The 22,595-nt window shown below is 32.7% G+C and overlaps 2 protein-coding genes across 3 annotated transcripts; both read left to right on the forward strand.

Moving 5' to 3' along the window:
* On the forward strand, window positions 2,784-9,423 carry LOC109355990 (KHG/KDPG aldolase-like). Of its 2 annotated transcripts, XR_002108697.1 has the most exons (10): window positions 2,784-2,959; window positions 3,285-3,339; window positions 3,968-4,003; window positions 4,087-4,131; window positions 4,546-4,629; window positions 4,863-4,928; window positions 5,063-5,101; window positions 6,529-6,628; window positions 8,940-9,173; window positions 9,306-9,423. XR_002108697.1 is itself a non-coding variant. In XM_019599302.1 (9 exons), exons 1-9 carry the CDS (start codon window positions 2,784-2,786, stop codon window positions 9,092-9,094), a joined length of 756 nt encoding a protein of 251 aa, XP_019454847.1. In that variant the 3' UTR covers window positions 9,095-9,176. The 2 variants fall into 2 exon arrangements, 1 of the variants encoding a protein (XP_019454847.1); XM_019599302.1 differs by lacking the exon at window positions 9,306-9,423 and having other exon boundaries at window positions 8,940-9,176.
* LOC109355914 (primary amine oxidase-like) lies at window positions 11,584-16,070 on the forward strand. The gene is made up of 5 exons (XM_019599195.1): window positions 11,584-12,397; window positions 14,073-14,457; window positions 14,553-14,666; window positions 14,952-15,490; window positions 15,840-16,070. Exons 1-5 carry the CDS (start codon window positions 11,610-11,612, stop codon window positions 16,042-16,044), a joined length of 2,031 nt encoding a protein of 676 aa, XP_019454740.1. The 5' UTR covers window positions 11,584-11,609; the 3' UTR covers window positions 16,045-16,070.

Genomic DNA, 22,595 nt, shown 5'->3' on the forward strand with positions numbered 1-22,595 from the left:
AATAGAATAATATTTTTTATATTAAAAAATACAGTTAAATGTAAGTATTTGTTTTTCTATAGAGAGAATCTTTGTTCTAATTTTTTTTGTTTATTATTATATATGGCCCAATAATCATTAACCTTGTGGGCTAATGGGCTCACTTAATGAAAATTAAAATGTAAAGTTTCTATATGACCCAATCCATTTGTCACATGTGGCATAATCATCTCCACTTTTTGTTTATTTAGTTACTTTATGCCTTTTTTATTTATTAAACATTTATTATTCTGAAATTTATTTTTATATAATTAAAATATTTAAATAATCATAATTAATAATTAAACTAATAAGTAGTTAATTAAAAAAATTAAATTCTTTTAATCAATAAAGGTAAAGAAATTTTGATAGTATGATCACGACTTATATTGTATCTTAATTTCTTTTCTCGAACATTAAGTTGGTTCATTACAAATGCGTTTTTTATGATATTGAATTCATTTAACAAATATATTTTAAATGCTTTTAATCACATAATTAGTGAAATTGATGAAATTTTAATTGTCCAATCGTTATATGTTCCTTTTTGCTCTTGAAATGGGAAGTCGATTCAAGGCTAAAGTGCTCTCTTTGCTATTGATCTCATTCAATTAAAAACACTAATTTCTTCATCAAAATCAAAGAAACCAAATAATCAATTTTCAATTGAGAATTGAGTTATGTAATCTCTCGATTTGGAAGGGAAATAAATATCATTTTTCTCTCGATTTGTCAAGGATGAGACCACAATAGTGCATCACGTCACTTTCAAGCACCCTTGATTGTTGTTCACATATTTAGTTACTTGATATAATCATATCTAAATCTCCATTGTCCATTTATGACGTCTATTATACACTGTAAAGCTAAAAAGAATACATACAACTTCTTAATCCTTCCATTAGTTCATTATTCATTCCCATTAAAGTGTAACAATTAATAAAACAAAAGTTATAATTAAAATTTAAATCTAAATTAAAAATAGTATTTAATGATGTTTCAAATTCTATTTACAAAAATGATAAATATGAGAATTCAATTCAAATATAATATTTTAAAATGATTAAACAATAATCTTACAGAAAAACCACTTTATCAATTTGTACATTAGCCGAGATATACTTTTAATAGTTGTATATAACCTTTCTTTAAGTAGTTGTAGATAGTTTATGTTGCATTTATTGTCATCTCCAATTATTTCAACATTATGACCCCTAAAGGAAGGGGGACATAACTAAAATTGTAAAAATTGTCTCATAGCAATTAGATTGATGGAACAACATATTACTGATTTGAGCCACTCATTAGATAACATATGCATTAGAACCGGTTCAACACAATCATTTTAAGGTTTAAACCTATAACTTGATCAATTGGACCACTTGAGTCATAAATTTTTGTTTTGCAAAAACATCAAAATGACATCATGTTGAATCAAGAATGATGCTTTAAATTTATTTATAGTTTTTATTTATTAGTTGGTATTGTAACAAAACCTAATTGTTTAATTAAGTTCTAAGATTGTTTGTGTGCTTTTGTTGTGATTAAAGTGCAGGACCTATGTTATTTGATGATATATTCAAGTTTTTTGTGACGTAATATTGTTAAATTTGGAGTATAAAATACAACTTTAGGTATTTGTGTTTAATTAAATATTGATAGATATTATTTTGATTTTTTTAATGTCAATTAATCAATTAATGATTCAATTACTCTAACTGAGTCAATGGTCGATCTTAGTTTAATAAAACTAGACATAACTAGGGTTGTAAAAGCCGGCTCAGGCTAGTTAGTTTGACCTACTTGACCAAGAATTAGACACCACATGTGATCGAGCTACTCATCGGACGAGATATGCGTCAAAACTAGTAGAACCTATCCCACTTGACCGATTTAAGGTTTAAATCAATCATTGAGTGGATTGAGCCAGTTAAGTTATCAATTTTGTTTTTGCAAAATGTACCAAAATAACGTCGTTTTGAGAGGGAAAAATAATGTTTTCAACTTATTTGTACTTATCTTTCTCATTTGTTAGCTTATACGTGAAATGACAAATCACAAGTGCACGATTCTATCGTCAAGTAATAAAATATTGATACCATGAGGACTGGAAAATTCCTTTAGTTATAACAATTAATTTATACTTAACTCAAATAAGGAAATGAAATTGAATTTAGAACGGTTGAGAAATTAACAAGAATAATTATGAAAGTATTAAAAAAAGATTGAAATATAATTTAGGGAGAGTTCTCATAATAAGGGTTACCGCCTTTACACTCGCAAATCCTTGTTTTATTCATTTTTATGAACTTTAAGTTGTGAGGGTGAATTGCTCTTTAATATGTGTCATTCTCTCTTGAGTTCCGACACGTGTACTCAATTGAAGTCACACATACTCTCGCGATACGGTTATCAATCAAATCATTTAGTTGGACCTTTTTATCCAATCACTTCGTAACAACCCAATGTGAATTCAAGAAACCCCTGAGAATCTTAAGACTACTCTCGTGAATTAAGATTCTAGTTTGAATAAAATTAGGTAAAGAAAACTTGTTTTTACATAATTTTTGTCAGACTTGAGTTTCTCATTTTATTTTTATTCAATAAAATTATAAGATACTTAGAAAATTAAATTAAAAATGACAAAATAAATTATGATTGTAAAAAATTATAAAGTATGTGATTTGTTTAATAATTAAAATAAAAACTTTATCCTTGCCTAATATCTTCCAATTATTCTCTCTGAAAAGCAGAAGCGGTGTAGAATGGTGACGGCAACTGTAACCTTAAGCCTGTGCCAATGGCCTTCTCCTCTTCCTTCCTTACGTCAGTCTCATCTTTCAGCATCCCTGACTCACTCTCATCTTTCAGCATCCCCTAAGGACCAAACCATCTTCCAGATTAACAATTCTGGTGTCATAGCATGCCTCAGAGCCAACAGGTCTACCTTTCGTTTTTTTGATATCGATGCGGTATGCAGCCCAATGAGGTTGCATCACGGTCTCATACGGCCCAAATGCAGTTCAATGAGTTTGGTCCGTTGCATCATTGTTATTCGTGTCACACCACAATTGCAGTGTGATGGGGTTGCGGTGAACTCCAATATTACTGAATTGGGACAACTTTTCTCCATTTCTTATGTTCTCTAAAGGCTGAGTTCAATTTTGAGTGTGATATTAGATGGATAATTCTGACAAGTCACAACCATAGTCAATATTATCTTTTGCATTGGTTATGCTGTCTGATCTTATATTTTTCCCTTATAGTGCAGAATTGGCCTTTGAAGCTGCAAATGCTGCAATAGCAGGTGGCATTTCAGTTGTGAGTTTGATTTTGAGGTTCTTTTATTTTTCTTAGAAAAAATCTGATAGTATAGTAATATCTTATGATTCATTTCCTATTTACATTTTACTAGTGTATATACATTTATATATTTGCATATATATTCTGTAATTTTATTTAGGGCGGCCTACAAGCTTGCCTGCCCTGCCCATGTTTAGAGCGAGCAGAACACGATATTTCCTGCCCTATTTAAAAACATGCATGCTCATGCCCGCCCTAATTTATGTGTGCATTGCGTGGACACGGGCAAGGCGGCCCTAATTGCCAATACTAGTGTTTATGAGAAAGAAAAAACTGATAGTTACAATGTAGGAAAGAAGAAACAGTTAAGCAAATAACATGGAACATGCATTGGGTAGAGAGAGACAATGGGTTATATGGTTTTTTGGTAAAAAATAGAAGATAATGAGGACAAAATAGGAAACTACAAATTACACCATGGTGAGATGGTTACGTAATGTTTTTGTTTATGGGTCTGTTGTACTGTTGGGATTCTTTATAAGGTGTAACAAAACGGTTCTTCTTGTTCTGCATTTGAATATAATGCACTCACCTATATATATATTAATGGCATGTTTCTCATTGTCTTTTTCCTCCTTACATGTAGTTGGAGATTGTGGTATCCACACCAGGGGTGTTTGAGGTTGTTTTCCTAAGCATTTCTGATTCCTCAATCCACTTGTACTGAACTGTAGAATTCACCTTCTTTAATTATGGTCTTCATAGGTTCTACAGCAGCTTGCAAAGGAGCATCCTACAATTGCTCTAGGGGTATACTTTAATTTCATCCATTAACAAGGTTACAATATATTGTGGAATTCTTGACAAAAAATTAAAAAGTTAAGCATTTGAAATAAGTAGTGCTGGGTGTGCTATGCTTGTGGATAGGTACATTAATATGTCAATCACATCATCAACTGAATGCAATGTTCAACATAGTTTACAATTTATTCAATCTTGTCTAAAATGCTGTCCCAAAATTGAGGTCTCTTGGAATTGAAAACAAAGAATTTATTAGATGACAATTTTTCTTTAGTGATTTGGTATTAGATTCTTGTAAAGGAATCCTATTGCAAATTGTTTATGATTTGTTTGAACATGATGAAGACTTCATCATTTACATTATTGCAAGAGGTTATATTTCTTTTGAAAGGTTATCTGAACCGAACAGATATCTGCCCTCAGGTTGGGACTGTTCTTGGGATTGGGGATGCAAAAAGAGCATTTAATGCTGGAGCCAAATTTATGATGAGTCCTGCAATTATTAAGGTCTGAAATTTTGTTTATCGATACTAAGATGTCACCTAATACATGCTAGTGCTAGCGCAGAATGTTTTCCTGTATTATTTCGCTTTCCTTTTGTCCTCGATATCATTGTTGTACTTGGCTTGGGAGCTATGAAACAGACCATTCTGTCAAAGTTCATAGGGAAGTTAATTATTTGTTAACATACTAGGATGTCTTTCCGTTTTTCTGTATAACCTTTTTTTATCGGTTATCAGGACATCATGGATTACGTTCAGAGTGATGAAATTTTATATATTCCTGGCGCAATGACTCCAACTGAAGTAAGAGTCAACTTTTAAATTCGAGTCTTTTACATATCTATTTATGATTCATCACTGCATTATTAGTGTTCTAGGCTTTCCATTTTTCTAGAATTCATTTGACCTTTCCTTAACCATTGTTGTATGCAATGCAGATGCTGTCTGCGTATGAAGCAGGTGCTAAAATAGTCAAGGTAGACTTTTCCCTGTTGTCTTATCTACTGTGTTGAAAAATATTGAAATACAGAAAACATACAGACTTTTGATAGATACACATCACTTGTTTTATAGATGAGTGGACATTTCTGATTTTTCTGGCTAGGCATTTTTTCTTTTATTCAAAATTCCATTTTCTATATCTTCTTCGGTCTGAAAAGTAACTCCTAATTTGCATACATATAAATACTAGCCTGCAAGCATTTACTTTCTTCCTTTCTCCGACCGTCTCTTAAGTTTCTTATTTGGATTGATAATTCTAAATTTAACAATAATTCAATGACTAGGGAAGGGGAAAGGGGGATGAGTGAGGTGAGAGAACAGGTAGCATTGAACCAGTAAAAGATTTTTCTGGAATATGAGTAATCGTAAGATTGCATACATCTACTGATGAGCCGTCTGGATACCACATGCCCAAGTGAGTGAATCAACCACCGAAGAAGTTCCAGGATTATATATGGAAAAGAAAATAAATAAATAATAGTATGTTTTTAATTTCAGTCTTGGATATGTAATCAGTTGGGCTTTAGCCTTTTGGTCCATTATGCTTTTGTATATTTAGCTACTTAAGGTGTGAGACTATCACTAAGAATGCTATGAAAATTCTGATGTTATGTCTTTTCTTCTTTTAATTGATATACAAAGATTCCCAAATCAAAATTCTGCTAGGGTTCATCCCTAACATCTACCCTCCTCAGAATCCATTAGGTGGGAGCCTCGTGCACGTGCATTCGTTTTCTATGAGTAATCATTTGGTGTGGGGAAAAAGGATCTGAATGTTTGTTTATATGTGAGTATTTTCTATTGCTAGTAAATTGGGCCTCTGGGGGAACTTTATTTTGGAGGAACCATTTCTTTACATGATTTTTGATACAGCCCAACTTCTTAATCAGGGGACTCGTGGCTTTTCTGTTACGATATTATTATTTCTTTTCTGCATGGGAGTTTCCTAAAGAGTTAGTTATAGAGAGAGGGGATGAGTGGAAAGATACCTTTGTCATTTTCTACTGTTTCTTTTCAGATTAGGCTTGGGTAGAGAGTGTTCTCTGTGGAGCTGATGCTATGTGAGGAGAGATTACCTACTTTGGTGTAACATTCTTATTTTCAATAGTACGGGTTATACATTTCTGATTATTGGTTTCTAAAGTATCTACCCAATATTAGTAACAACATCAAATGACTTGAGCTATTCATATTTTAACTTGATAGCTGAAGATTTACATCGGCATGAACTCTAGACTTTTTTTGTTACTGTTTTCATTCTTCACTTGATGCACTTCATGAAAAGAATAATAAATATTGTTGCTCGATTATCCTTTTCTATTCTTCCATTGATACCCAAGTACTATAAGCATCATATATTTTAAAATAATTTCTTATACTTGACTTATACCTTGTGGGATAGGTTTATCCAGTTTCTGCACTTGGAGGTTCACAGTACATATCAACACTCAAGAAGCCCTTTCCTCATATCTGTTTGGTTGCTTCTCAGGGAATAACAATAGGTAATTTTGCAGTTTCTCATACTGTGTTATAAATAGAGTGATTTTAAGTTCTGGTGTCATGTTTTGGCAAGGTATGAGAAAACTGATCAGGTTTAAGTGCCATCTTCAAGCAAGAGACCTGGAAAACATGATGAATTTAGAGCAAGTAGGGAAGTCCAATTTATAAGCTACAACCCGATCTTTACTGAGAATCTGAAATGGTCCATAAAAACAAGGAGCCAACTTCTCATTCGGTCTCGACCAAATATATAAATATGTAGGGTTGGAGCTTCAAGTACACCCAATCCCCGATGTTAAATTCCACACACCTTCTGTGCTTGTTGGCATGAGAACAAATAAGGTCCTCTGCCTTACGTAGATTCTCTTTTAACTCCAACAACATTTGATCTCTGTGTATGTTAAGCTGATTCACAGTGTCTACCTTATAGGATATAGTAAAGCCTTGATGAGCAAAGTAGGTTCAATACCGTACAAAATCTGAAAAGCGGTTGTTTTCAGCTGGAGTGTTATAGTTGGTGTTATACCAATATTCTGCCCAAGCCAACCATTCAGGCCATTGTTTAGGCTTATTTCCTATTATACACCTCAAATAGGTCTCAACTTCCGTTTGTCCATCCATTTGAGGATGACACGCCATGCTAAAGTTAAGCTTAGTTCCTGCCAATGAAAAAGCTCCTTTCAAAAACTGCTAAAAAATAATTAATCTCTATTCGAAACAATCGTAGAAGGAAACCCATGTAGACAAACTACTTCCTTAACAAAGACAACTACTAAATCATGAGTTGAAAATGGATGCCATGAAGTAAAAAATGAGCATATTTTGATAAATTTTCGATTCTTTTGGTCAGTGCGAATGATGAAGAGTCTGCCTAGCAAGTAATGACATCACTTCTGTATAGCTTACGCCACGAGCATCAATTCTCATTCATATACTAACTTCAATTGAGCTCTTCTTGCTGAAAATCTTTGGCTCCAAAATGCTAAGGATGTTCTTGCATTAAAACAACACCCAAACCTTTGCTTGAAACATCAATTTCCACCAAAAACTCCTTGGAAAAATCAGGTATCCCCAAGGAAGGCAAAGCCGCCATTGCAATTTTAAGAGCCCGAAAAGCCGCTTCAGTAGCTTGATCCCAGTGAAAACTATCTTTTTTCACCAGATTAGCCAGAGTTTTAGCCAATTTACCATTGTCTCAGGCAAATCTACAATGATACCAAGAAATCTCCAAAGGCCCTTGATATCCTTAGGTACTGACCACAAACGCATAGTTTCTATCTTCTTTGCATCACAACTTAATTTCCTCCCTGACACAGTATGATCCAAATATTCTAACCGAACCTGACCAAAACTGCACATCCTTTTTGTTAACCTTTAATAATTTTATTTTAATACCTCAAGAACTTGTGTCGAATCAAATGCTTTGATAAATCTGGATAAGTACCAAGATATCATTAAAAATACAAGTACAAATTTTCGGAGAAAGGGCTTTAATACCTCATTCATGAGAGCGTGGAAAGTTGAAGGGGCATTTATGAGACCAAAATGCATCATTAAAAAATTCACAATGCCCTTCCTGAGTCCGAAAGGCAGTCTTCTTTATATCTTCCTCTCTCATACGTATTTGATGATATCCAGATTTGAGGCCTAACTTACTGAAAATAGTAACATCGCCAAGCTCATCCAACAATTCCTCTATAATAGGAATAGGAAACATATTAGGGACTACAATTTTACTTAATGCCCAATAATCAACACAAAATTTCCACCCCCATCTTTCTTTTTGACCAAAATTATAGGGCTTGAGAAATGATTGATGTTTGGCCTTATTATTCTTGCAATCAACATTTTAGAAACCAATGTTTCCATCTCTGTTTTATGACAGTGGTGATATTATTATGGTCTTAGATGTGGAATTTCAAGTCCCTCTTTAAGGTGAATAGCATGATCATGCTTCCTATTGGGTGTTAGATCCTAAAATAGCACTTCAAAATTTACCAGCAGTGCACAAATCTCATCAGGTACTTGAACCTAATTGTCCATTTGTAGCCGTTGAGGATTACACTGAATCACAACTCCTTTTTCTTCCTCTTTTAAAATCTGCATGAAAGCCCCATAGATAATACTGAACCTCCTTTTTCTTCCCATAGATCCTGACCAAGTCAATAACTGGTCTAAGTTTAATAACACTAGTAATCACACATACACATATATGTAGAACAGACAGAAGCATGCATTTTAGTTGGTCGATTTAATTAATGCCTTTTGGCATAAAATTCCAATGTGAATGACTCCATCTTTAATTTCTTGTAGACTCTATGGAGGAATATATTTTAAGAGGAGCATCTTCAGTTGTTTTATCTGATGCCATATTTGACAAAGAAGCGATTGCACAGAATAATTTCGAGAAGATATGTAAACTTGCACAATCTGCTACCTTGTTGGGTAATAAGGCTGTGAACAGGTGATACATACATATATAATGGTTGTTTGATGTGTCCCTTACATTTATTTTGAATCATTTCATTATAGAATCTGTTAGAACAGTTAGGATCTGTTTGCGAGTTAGTTTTAGATGGATACAAAAGGAAAGTGAGGGTTTGAAAGCCAACTCGCAATTGTATTTCATGGCTTTGAAACTTTTCCCTTCCCTCCATTAACCAACTTGCAAACGGACCCTTAAGGAACAAGAAGTAAGCTACACTTGTATCACTTTACATTCAGTTTCACGATTTAATAATAGAATATATAGTAAGCTGCACTTATATCATTTAAAGGTTTAACTTAATTACACTTATCTTCTTTTATTTAAATCATTAATGTCAACTCCCTTAGAAATTCGTCTATTTCAATCAAGGTGGAGATTGTTGGGATGCTTGAAATATGTTATTGTGTTAGTCTCACATTGTCTAGTATTATTAAAATAGAGTAGAAGATCAATGTTATATATTGGACTCAAGTTCTTTGTTATAAGGTGTACCAGATAGAAGTACCAAATAGCACCAAATAGAAACACTTCATGGACACTTTGGCTCATGGGTGTGTTAGGAATTGTAACCTTTATTCACTAATAGTATTGTGTTAGCCTCTCATTGCTCTCAGGGACGTAGGCACAATTGGCCGAACCTCAATACCAAATTCACTTATTTCTTTTATTCTATTTATTCTATACATTTTATTTGATTGATTATGCTCATCACTATACAACAATTGCTTTAGGTGAGCAACAACACATTTTATAAAAAGATGATTAACTATATACTAAGAAGTTGATAAAAGAAAAAGTCTTGCTATTGAGTGTCTCCATAGACATGAGTCAATCGGTCGTAAAATAAAAAGAATGAATTGCAAATCATAATTTTTTATCTCTTATAATGCATTTTAATTTACCATTTTGCAACCATAACATTACTCGAATAATTTAGAATTAACAACTTCTTTATATAATAAATTAAATTATCTACATTTTTCTATTACTGTTTAGATATTATCATCTTTCAAAATCTAAAATTTAAAGACGAACGTTATAACATTCTTGATTTTTAGATACAAAATCCTATCTTGCACCCCTAGCTAGGCCCTAACTATAAAATTTATCAAAAATTCAAAGAATAACCAAAAGTTATAACATTGCTGAATTTTAAATACAAAATTCTATCTTGCACCTTAACTTTTCCCCCTCAAAATTAGTTAGCATTACCTTAAAACAAGTTAAACTTTTGACACTGTTTAATAAAGCCAATGATAGTCCACATCTAGTTCCTAGTAAAAACATGTGTTCAATATTGGCCTTCTTACTCCCTAACTTGTGAATTTCTGATAGAAAAAAAATGTATGCACTAATAATGTATGAATTTTTTACATTATAAATATATTCTATTATTGACTTTTCAAAAAAACTAGTTCAAATAAATTGTAAATAACTATATATAAATCTTTATATTAACAATGCAAAAATATTATACTCTTTCCGATATTACCACCTAACAACTTATAAAATTATACTCGTGATTCATAATATAAAACTACAATTCTAATTCTTCATTCCGAGCGGCCATTCTTTGATTACTTGACCTTAAACTTTTTTATTATACAAATAAAATGTAGACACACGTGGTTGGTGAGCAACATAATATATATTTCTTGGTAGACAATCATCATCTTTTCCCATTACTTTTAATCAAATTACTCAAGTGTTACCCCAAAAATTAATTGACATAATGTAGTGCAGGACCTGCTGGTAACGCACCTCATTTTTAATTAGCTAATTTGATTATAATGGACATAATGGAGTGTTATCATTATAAACATAGATCACATGTTTCTAGATGTTTCATTCTCTATTCCAGAATAATAAGATATTGACACAAAAATAAAATAAAATTTACAAATAAAATTAATATTTTTATATTACTTGTTAAAATTTGATTGGTCTAGGAAAGGAAATGAAACAGACTGGAAAATGTAATCTCTATTGTACCATTATTTAAGCATTTTTTTGTGAAAGAATATCACATGTTTTATTTAGTGTCCTATCTAATTAGAAAATAATATTTCATTAAAAAGAAAAATTATTAAAAATATAAACTAACATTTTTATATTAGTTGTTGGAATTTGATTGGCTAGAGACATGAGAACATGATTTTATTAGGACATGTGATTATTATTATTATTTTTGCATAATCATTTATTCACCCTATGTGTAAAGAACTAATCACTTTTGATGCGCGTAATTGTCTTTCTCAATAAGAATCAGGATCCTTGGAAATTACATTTTCTTTTATTTTTTGAAGCATTTGTCTCTCCATTAATAGAAAAGATAGATGTGTCATGAATCAAAACATTATCATTTTGATCTATCTTAAAAAATTTAGTGGGTCTTATAGTAGGAAGTGTAATGTTTTGTTTGTACCATTATATAAGGGTTTAGTGTTACAAGTTGTAAGGCACCTCATTCTTAGCTAGTTTGATTATTGAAGTTGATGAACAATATGAAGCTAGCTCTTTTATTTCTCATCTCCACTCTCTTCTCCTTGTGCACCATAGCATCCACTTATGAACACCCACTAGACCCTCTAACCCCATCAGAGTTTAATCTTGTCCGAACCATAGTCTTGAAATCATATAAAGCTTCACCCCCTAAACTAACCTTTCAGTACATTGGCTTAGACGAGCCAGACAAATCCATTGTCCTCTCATGGCTATCATCTTCAAAAACCCATAACAAATCCACAACGCTTCCACGTCGTAGAGTATTTGTCATTGCTCGTTTCAATAAACAATCTCATGAGATCATTGTTGACTTGTCCAAACGCTTCATTGTCTCTAGTAAAGTCCATAGTGGACATGGATTCCCCATGCTCACGTTTGATGAACAAGATGTTGCAGCTGAACTTCCTCATAGTTATAAACCCTTCATTGATTCTGTGAACAAAAGAGGCCTTAATATATCACAAGTTGTGTGCTCAACTTTCACGGTTGGGTGGTATGGGGAGGCAAAGAGCAAACGAACACTGAAGATCCAGTGTTTCTACACTGAAGGGTCTGTTAATTTGTATGTGAGACCTGTTGAGGGTATTACATTGGTTGTTGATCTTGATGAGAGAAAGGTGGTTCAATATTCTGACAGGTTCAAGATTCCAGTGCCAAAAGCTGAAGGGACAGAGTACAGAGCTTCAAAGCAGAAGCCTCCATTCGGACCTACATTCAATGGAGCAGCCTTTGTGCAACCAAATGGTCCTGGGTTCAAGATCAATGGCCACTCTATCAGGTTAGTTTAGATCATATGAGTCTAGTATTTTGGTACACCACTTGTTTAGTGTTCAAGTACACTGATTTATATTGCGGACCGCATCAAGCGATACTAAATCATAATAATATGGTCGTATCATGCTGCAATGCAACCACATCAGAATAATTATGCCTTCGCCACATCAAATTTAAAATCATATTTTAATTACATAATAATACATACGCAATAGCCACAATCTATATTGATAGTAACCACTAACCACAACCATGAGTGTGATCCCTAACATAAACACATGCTGCACTGAATTGTTTTTACTAATCTTCTGAAAACGCCTTTTTATCCTTATTATTTTATGTTCTTTATTATTTTATCCTTGCTTCATTACCTACATTACTCCACTGTGCTGCACTACGCCACACTCACTTCGATGATATTGTTTCTGCAACGGAAATTTCCGTTCACCTTTGACTTTGCTAAACTCCTAAAATTGCACCCATTCGAGCCGAAATGGTAAGCAAAAGATGCATATTTTACATGATGCATCAGCAACAGACGCATGAACCATTTATGATTTTTAAACCCAAACTATTTATTTCATGATTGTAAACTACCATATTTTGTGTAGTGCGATGAAATCATGAAGTAAGGGTAAAAGGGTACAGATAAATAGGATAATTAATAAGAATAAAAGGGTTTTCACTAGTTAAGTACATAAACAAATTGTATAGCTTCATGTGTGTAGTACTTGATAAGAGCTTTACCAAAGTATACTATCTTTCTTTTGAGAGTTAAAAATCTAAGAAAAGTTAGTTCTGGTTAAAGAGAATCTGAAGCTTTTAAGGATGTGATTTTTGATGTCTGGATCAATGCATGGGTTCTCCAAAAATAATATTTGTTCAAACCGACTACAATAACTTTTGGAAGGTAGAGTACGTTTTGGATTATAAGGTATGAAAAAACAAGGATATGATAGTATAGAGATATTATATATAATACGCATATAAAATTTATAAAATATATTAACCATATTGTTTTGAAATTGCATAAAGATCTAAATCATATTCCCATAAGAAAAAACTGCTTATTGCCCGTAAATAAGAATAATATTGATCTTGTTTCTTATTTCTTCTCTATGCAATATATATTCTTTGTAATCTTCACTTTCTATAATACTACTTAATAGATTAAATGTTATGTGTTTATATTCTACATAATCATTGAGTGTTATGTTTCCTATTTTTTCTTCAAATATTCTTGTACAGTAGATACATACAGAAATATCATGAAAACAATTTTAAGGATATCGGAGAGGATCCAAAAAATAAGAAATTTATAATTAATTTATATTTTAAAAATAATTTTGACACTTTATGATATATCAATGAAATATATGAGATTATTGATTATCAATATCATAAATACATATAAGATATGAATATGTGAGATTGTAATATAAAATCACAATCTAGTTTGGAATAATTTCCTTTGTCAAACCATAATATTATATATCTCGCATGTCTGAGTCTGATAGGAGATATGGAAAAAAAATGTAATATGGAAATTTAAACGTTAGTTAAAAACATTTCCACACATTAGAAACTTGAAACCATAGAGTAATATTTGATATGGTTGGACAAAATCAAAGATAAAATGTTATTAACCTTTGTAATATTATCATTGAATTTACGAGCAGTTGGGCAAACTGGGAATTCCATTTGGGATATGACGTTCGAGCTGGCTCAATGATTTCAGTAGCATCAATATTTGATATTGAACAACAAAGGTATCGTAGAGTGTTATACAGAGGCTATATATCAGAGTTCTTTGTGCCATATATGGACCCAACTGCAGATTGGTTCTTCAAGACTTATCTTGACAGTGGCGAATTTGGGTTTGGCCAATCCATTGTGTCACTTGTTCCTTCAGCTGATTGTCCATCCAATGCTGCATTTTTTGATGCACATTATGCTGGAGAAGATGGTAAACCAGTGAAAATAGCTAATGCAATTTGTGTTTTTGAGAAGTATGCTGGTGATATTATGTGGCGTCACACAGAATCAGAAATCCCAGATGAAGAGGTTACCCATTAATTTTACCCTTTTTATTATTTTCATTTTATGTATTCACTTTTCAACATTTAATACGAATTAAATTGATAATTGTTTCTTGGCAGATAACTGAGGTTAGACCAGATATCAGCCTAGTGGTCAGAACTGTCTCTACAGTGGGCAATTATGACTATATCATAGATTGGGAGTTTAAGCCAAGTGGTTCCATAAAACTAGGGGTATGTCACTTTTATGATACAAAGAAAATTAAATAATTGATGCATCTTACAAAATCTTTCTACGTTATAAGAAAAATGATATATATATCATTTTTAAATCAATCATTAATAAATAATGGAGTACATATCTATTTTGATCCCTCAAAACTTTCATTTATTATAGTTTGATCCATCAAAGATTAAAAATGATTCAAAAATTATTAAATGAAGTCAAATTAATTATTTTAAGGATGTTTTATAATACTCGAAAATTTAACCCTAAGTCCTATCATGATTGTTTGACAGGTTGGGCTATCAGGAATTTTAGGTATTAAAGGAACCCCATACACCCATGTGGATCAGATAAAAGGAGATGCCTTTGGCACATTGTTAGCAGAAAACACCATTGGTGTACATCATGATCACTATCTAACATATTATCTTGACCTAGACATAGATGGTGAAGATAATTCCTTTGTGAAGACCAATTTAGAGACAGTTAAAATAACAGATGAGAGTTCACCAAGGAAAAGTTACTGGACTGTTGTGCATGAAACTGCTAAGACAGAAGCTGATGCTAGAATTAAACTAGGTTTGAAGCCATCTGAGCTAGTTGTGATAAATCCAAATAAAGAGACAAAGCCTGGAAACAAATTGGGGTATCGTTTATTCCCTGGCACAGTGGCACACCCACTTTTGTTGAGTGATGATTATCCACAGATCAGAGGTGCCTTCACCAATTATAATGTGTTTGTTACTCCATATAATAAATCTGAAAAATGGGCTGGTGGATTGTATTCTGATCAAGGAAGAGGAGATGACACTCTAAATGTTTGGAGTCTAAGGTATTAAATTACGAATAAATATACACTTTGTTTCTTCTGTTTTCTGAAAAATTTAAAAAACTCAAAATTACCCTAAAAGAATATGAGTTAAAATGATCATTTTTAGTATATTTTGTATTGTAGAGACTATTTTAACTCGTATTTACAATTTTTGAGTAATGGTTTGAATTTTTATTTTTTAGGGTAGCAATACATGCATAAATTTTTTAAGATAAAAGTGGGTATGCAATCGTAAATTATTGATCTAAAAAAACATAATGACAGGGTTGGATGTATAAAAAACAATATTATTTTAATGGTAGTAGTTATGAAATTCATATGTCTAATTGTAAAATATGTAATGATGCAGGAATAGGAGCATAGAGAATAAGGACATAGTTTTGTGGCACACAGTGGGGATTCATCATGTTCCTTGTCAGGAAGATTTTCCAATTATGCCTACACTCAATGGTGGATTTGAGCTTAGGCCAACCAATTTCTTTGAGAGCAACCCTGTCCTTAAAACAAAACAACCAAAACCTGTTCGTGTGCCCAAGTGCACTTCTCAACCTTAATTATTACTTTTATTCATTTTAGAATCTCATTTTCATCGATTTTTCGAGATTCATTTGGTGTGTTTTTGCCCATTAAAATCATAGATAATTTGATATACATGTGTGTTAGTGCAATAAAGTTATTTGATGTACTTCCTATACCCATTTTAATGGTTATTATTTATTAAGCATTTGCAATCAATTTTCGATATATTATATCAAGTGACCACGTGAAAATATTCTATGTTCAAAAGTTTAAGTCAAAACAGGACAGCTTCCAGCCACAACGTTCATTTAAGAAAGGATGCCCCAAATAATTAGGACAACAATATCAGAATAAAAGTAATTCAAAACCCGTTACTTTCTGATAAAGAATATTACCTGTACTGTGTTCTTTGTAAATAAAATACAGAACAAACTATATGGGCAAAAGTATATTTATTAAATGAGTACAAGATGTACATGTTATACGGGGATAAAATCAGTTATTTTATCTATACGGAGAAAAACTTTATTATAAACAATTTCTAACACATCATATTTGGAAACATCAATAAATTATAGGAATTGTGGGTCTCAATCCACTAACTCAGGCTTCTTCCCTTTTAGTGAGATCCACAATTTTTATAATTTATCAAACTATGATTAGTTACACTTGAAGAAGTGCAATCCAAGGACATGAATGAAATCCAACAAGATGCGGAGTAAACAGTGGAAGACAACATCAGGATATGCCTATTGTGTGAAAAACTAAAAAGGATCATCCACTCGATAAGGTGATAGGGATATATCTATGGGGGTGGTAACCCGTAGCTCTTTACGTAATTTCTGTAATTTTGTTGCATTCATATCTCAAATAGAGTCAAAGACCATCGATGAAGTCATTGAAGATGTACACTGGGGTATAGCTATGCAAGAAGAGTTAAACCAATTTGAGCGAAATAATGTGTGGGACTTGGTCCCCAGACCAAAAGATCATCCTGTGATTGGCACCAGATGGGTCTTTCGTAATAAGCTAGATGAGTCTGGCTTAATAATCAGAAATAAGGCTTGCTTAGTGGCCAAAGGCTACAACCAGGAGGAGCGAATCGATTATGATGAGACCTACGCTCCTATAGCCAGACTTGAGGCCATTAGAATGCTTTTGTCTTTTGCATCAATAATGAATTTTAAACTTTTCCAAATGGATGTTAAAAATGCATTTTTAAATGGCTATATTCAAGAGGAGGTGTACGTAGACCAACCACCAGGGTTTGAAAACTTCAAATACCTGAACTATATGTATAAACTCAAGAAGGCCCTCTATGGCCTAAAACGGGCTCCTAGAGCCTGGTATGATAGATTGAGTTCGTTCCTACTTTAAAAGGGTTCGAAAGAGGTTTGATCAACACCACTCTCTTTATCCGTACAATCATGTTTTACTTGTTCAAATATATGTTGATGATATTATCTTCGGGTCTACTAATGACATCCTTTGTAAGGAATTTTCTGAGTTGATGCATGGGGAGTTTGAGATGTCGATGATGGGTGAGCTAACTTTCTTCCTTGGGCTTCAAATTAAACAAATGGAAAGTGGCATCTTCATCCATGAGTCAAAGTATTGCAAAGAATTATTAAAGAAATTCGATATGTAGCAGTGTAAAGATGCATCTACACCTATGATATCTGCATGTTATCTGGACAAAGATGAAAAGGGAAAATCGATTGAGGTAACCAAATATCATGGGATAATCGGCTCATTATTGTATTTAACTGCTAGCCGCCCCGATATTATGTTTAGCGTTTGTATGTGTGCTAGATTTCAAGCTTTGCCAAAAGAATCACATTATATTGCTGTAAAACGTATCATGAGATATTTAAAGGGAACTATATGGGATTATGGTATCCTAGGGATGCCTCCTTATCCTTGGTAGGTTACTCTGATTCTGACTTCGTTGGGTGTAAGTTGGATCGTAAAAGCACTAGTAGGACTTGTCACTTATTAGACAGCTCCCTAGTTGCATGGCATAGTAAAAAGCAAGCATTTGTTGCTTTGTCCACCGCTAAAGCGGAATACATTGTCGCTGGTGTGTGTTACGCTCAAATCCTTTGGATGAAGCAGCAACTCAAGGACTTTGGGCTCATATAAGAAAAGATCCCTGTTAAGTGTGATAACACGAGTGCCATTAACCTTTCCAAGAATCCCGTCTTGCATTCTAGAACCAAGCATATTGAAATAAGACATTATTTTTTGCGTGATCATATTCAAAAAGGTGATTGTGTATTAGAATTTGTTGAAACATCTAAGCAATTAACAGATATTTTCACCAAGCCCCTCTCACGAGATACCTTCTATGTTCTTCGAAGCGAACTTGGAATCCTTGATGAAAATATCTTGATTAATAACTTGTGATTGCCTTTCTTGACCCTTTTTGCCTTGTATGCTCTAGTATAAAATCATTTTGAATGCTCATAATTCCTTGTATAATCCATGATTCTGTGTTCAAAAACCTTAAATATGTGTGATTGATTAAAATTATTTTAAAATTAAGTTTGAAATCCATGCATGCTTTTAAAACATCTAAAACGTTGTATCTGATGCATTTAATCGATTAAGTCAATCAGTTAATCGATTACCTGGGCCAACATTTTTAAACCTGACATATTTAACTCAATTTAATCGATTAAGGGATGTTGTTAATCGATTAACGACATCAGTATATCAGAAACATAAGCGTTTCTGAGCAATTTTCAAAACCCCTTTCATCTCATTTTCTCTCAAATCTCAAAGGAACAAGTCCAACATCATCCCTAAGCTTTACCCTAGCCCAAATTGAATCACCGCACTCCATTTCCACTTCATAAACCGGCTTCTTCATCCCTAATTTCCAAGAAATTCGTTTTCCCCACATTTGAAAACCCTACCCTAGGTTTCCCTCAATCCTTATTCTAAACCTTCATCACGGTTCAGTTTTAATTGCAATGGAGAGAGGACGTGCTCAGAGAATCAAGACAATCGCGCAACATCCACTGCGTGCCCCAAAAACCGTGCCACCTCAACAAGCAAGGCAGGACCGCAGGGACCCATACTATCCATTGATTATGCAAGAAACCAGGTTGCTGAAATTTCAGGGGAGAAAACCTACATATATTTGGTTTGTGAATTTGACTTGGCTAGCGGAACAGAACTTCGATTTTTCGCATGGTTTGGGGCTGTCCCCTTCTTGGAATTGAAAGGTAACATTTACCCTGCTCTAGTTAGGGAGTACTATGCCAACTTTAGATACAAAGATGAGAAGTATTGGTCAATGATTGCTGGAAAACTGTTTGAAATTAATGAGGATATTTTTATGAACGTGGGTGGTTTATCTTGTACTGGTACTAGTTTATGTGGTTGTGGTTAGGCAGACAACAACTCGTTTGATGCTGTTGAAATGTATAAGTCCTGTTTGCATAGACCTCAATTATATGTTCAAGGCGAATTGACCAAAGTTGGGTCACTGTCTGTGGAAAATAGGCTCCTACACTACTTGATTGCCTACATATTGATTCAGAGGAACACAAATCATGCACAACCTACGGTGAATGACTTGAGGTTCATGTTTGATGTGAAGGAGAACATCATGATAAATTGGCCTGACGAGATTCTGAAGGTCATGTATAGCGTCTCCACTTCTCAATCAAGGTTGCTTCCTTATAGTATCTTCATTTCCTGAGTTATTGATTATATACATATTGATGTTTCAGATACTATAGTGTTGGACTGCTCAGACAAGGATCACTTGATTGGTGAAAGTCTGATTCATAAAATGGGTATTTACAAGTACGGTAACACATGGCAATATCAAGAGGACTTCAACACTGTAAATCTTGACCCCTCAGGTGAAGATGATCAAGATGATAACCAAGAGTCATTTGCTACAACTCACGGGGAGTCTTCAGGACATGCATCACAGGAACCTGCTTTTGGACAAGCTTACATGGATGCTATGGAACAACGTCTCAACAAAAAGGATGGATCTCCACTTTCAGTCTCTTAAGGACTCATCATACGGATTTGGAGAATTTTGAGGAGCATCAAAATGCCGACATTGACAACCATTACCAATCCTAGCGGAACTATGTTCAGACCACTGCTGACTCACAAACTAGAAAATCGTGTACTGAGTTCAATAAGCTGAGTGCCTTCATCAAGGGTGGTAGTAGCTCGAAGACTCCTGACAACCATAATCCTCCATCTCATCCTTAGTTAGGAGCCCTTAGAGTCTTAGTTTATCCTTCCTAGCTAATGAACTTTGTTGATCCTTGTTCCCTCTTGAGAATTTATCTTTTATGTTGCATTGTTGCTCTTATTTCTGGATTGTAATAACTCTATATCTTCTGCTGAATTACTGCTTTAAAAATTGACATTGTGTTGCAATGATTTCGAATTATCTTGTTCATACTTGACCTCTAATTATGTTGCAAATAGTAGTCTTCTTTGTTTTAAATGGATCTTGATCATGGTTGATATGTGTTTATATTGAATGATTGTGCCTATTGCTAACTGCTCAAACATGTCCAATGCTTAATCATTTCATGCTTAATTTGAATTATCATAACCCTTCATGCCATTAAAATTGTGATATTGTTGTTTGTTGTCAATTTAATCGATTAAGACCTTTAGTTAATTGATTAAATGATGTGAAAATTGTGCATTTGTTCAAGCTTCTTACAGCTGGTTAATTAGTTACTTGCCCAAAATTAATTGATTAATTACAATCTGTTATAACTATCATAACTCTCCTGACTTTTGACTAGAATTGAATACTTGTATCGTTTTGATAATGTCAAAATGAGGAGAAATGTTGTTTGTTGTGTTACATGTCTTTTGCATTTTGTATAATAGTTTTTTGCAGGTTGTTTTAAATAGCTTCCGCAATAATGATTGTTGCGCGTCCACTTTGTATCTTTGAAAAACAACCTTCAACAACCATTCTGCAAATTCATCATCAAGCTAATCCATCAACATTTGAAGAATTTTGATGTGGTGTTTGTCATCATCAAAAAATGGGAGATTGAAAGTGCAAAGTGTCAAGGATAACACTAGCAATTCTTTGCCTATGTTTTGATGAAGACAAAGTTCTATTAAAGCTTGAAGATGACTCAACAATCAACATGCCTTATGCTCATTTGGTCATATCTAGACTAGGATATAATTTGAGTCAATGTTCTAAGTAGTCTAGGATGTGTGCCGTAACAAGTGGGTATAGGTTAGGTGAATCTAGGTGTTAGTCTCTCAAGCCATCTTAATTGTCATATCATATCCATGAGACATATCATCTAGTTAATTGTATGTTCATGCATTATTCATACATGTTATATGTGCATATTAGGCATAATATAATTTCTAGAACATGTATATAATTTGTGCATACGTCTGAGAAGTTTACATTTTGAAACATGTATTTTAATGTGGTAGTTAATCCATTAACGTGAATGATGTATGACTTTGAAAATGACATGATTATAGGTTCCCAAAATCATGTATGCATGCTAAAATAAGTTTTAATCATGTTATATATGAAAAATCTCTTTTATGCAATATGCTCATGATATGTGAGATTTTATCAAGGATTGACTCAATCTAGACTCTACCCATTCAAAACATCTTACAAGACCTAACAAAAGGTGAAATGTAACTTTTCTCGTCTCTTTTTCTTCATTCTTATAATGTTTTTATTTTGAGTTACAAAATTCTGACAATTTAAAAATGAATTTTGAAAATAAAAGAAAATTAAAAAATGCAAAGTGTTTTTCCGTTAAATTTTAGCAAAAAAACTAAATTTAATCTTTCAAATATTTATTGATCATTGCTTAAGGTTTAAACATTTCTTCAATTATATTAATTTAAATATTATTATATAGGCAAAACAAAAAAAATCCCAATATTCTCTAATAATGTTTTTCAAAATTTTATATTTGAAACATTAATTAATATATAGGAAATAACAAACATTTTTCCTTAATTTAATTGATTATCTCATTTTGGTTCTTCATAATTTCTTGTCCTCTTCAACCTTTTTTATTATTATTATTTTTAAGTTAGTCCCTCCATAAATAAGTGTTATACGATGTTCATTAGTGTGATACATGGTTAATAAACATGATACTACTCTTGGAAGAGACACATGTGGCACTTATATATGATGTCGCCAATTTTTTTAATGAAATGACTAATGTGCATTTGCTCTATTATATATTAAATATTTTTTTGAAATGAAACAAAAAAAGTTAAGAAACTAAAATGAAAAAAATTAAGTTGCCATGAAAATTACATTTTTCTCTGTTTAAATTTCAAAAAACTTAATCACATTAAATATTTTTCTCTATTTATTTTCTATTTGTGATCTATCATATTATAATAATATCTGTATTTAATATCCATTATAAGAGTGGAAATTTGTCAATTACATATAAAATTAGTTGTTTATTTGACTTTACATGTGCAAATTGATTTTATAATTTTCATTTTATTGACATTTGAATTCATTAAAATGTTACATAGCTAAAATTTCAAATTTATCAATTTTAGTCGCATGTCTTATAATAGC

Source organism: Lupinus angustifolius, chromosome LG09, assembly GCF_001865875.1.
Source record: "Lupinus angustifolius cultivar Tanjil chromosome LG09, LupAngTanjil_v1.0, whole genome shotgun sequence".
Classification (NCBI taxonomy): domain Eukaryota; kingdom Viridiplantae; phylum Streptophyta; class Magnoliopsida; order Fabales; family Fabaceae; genus Lupinus; species Lupinus angustifolius.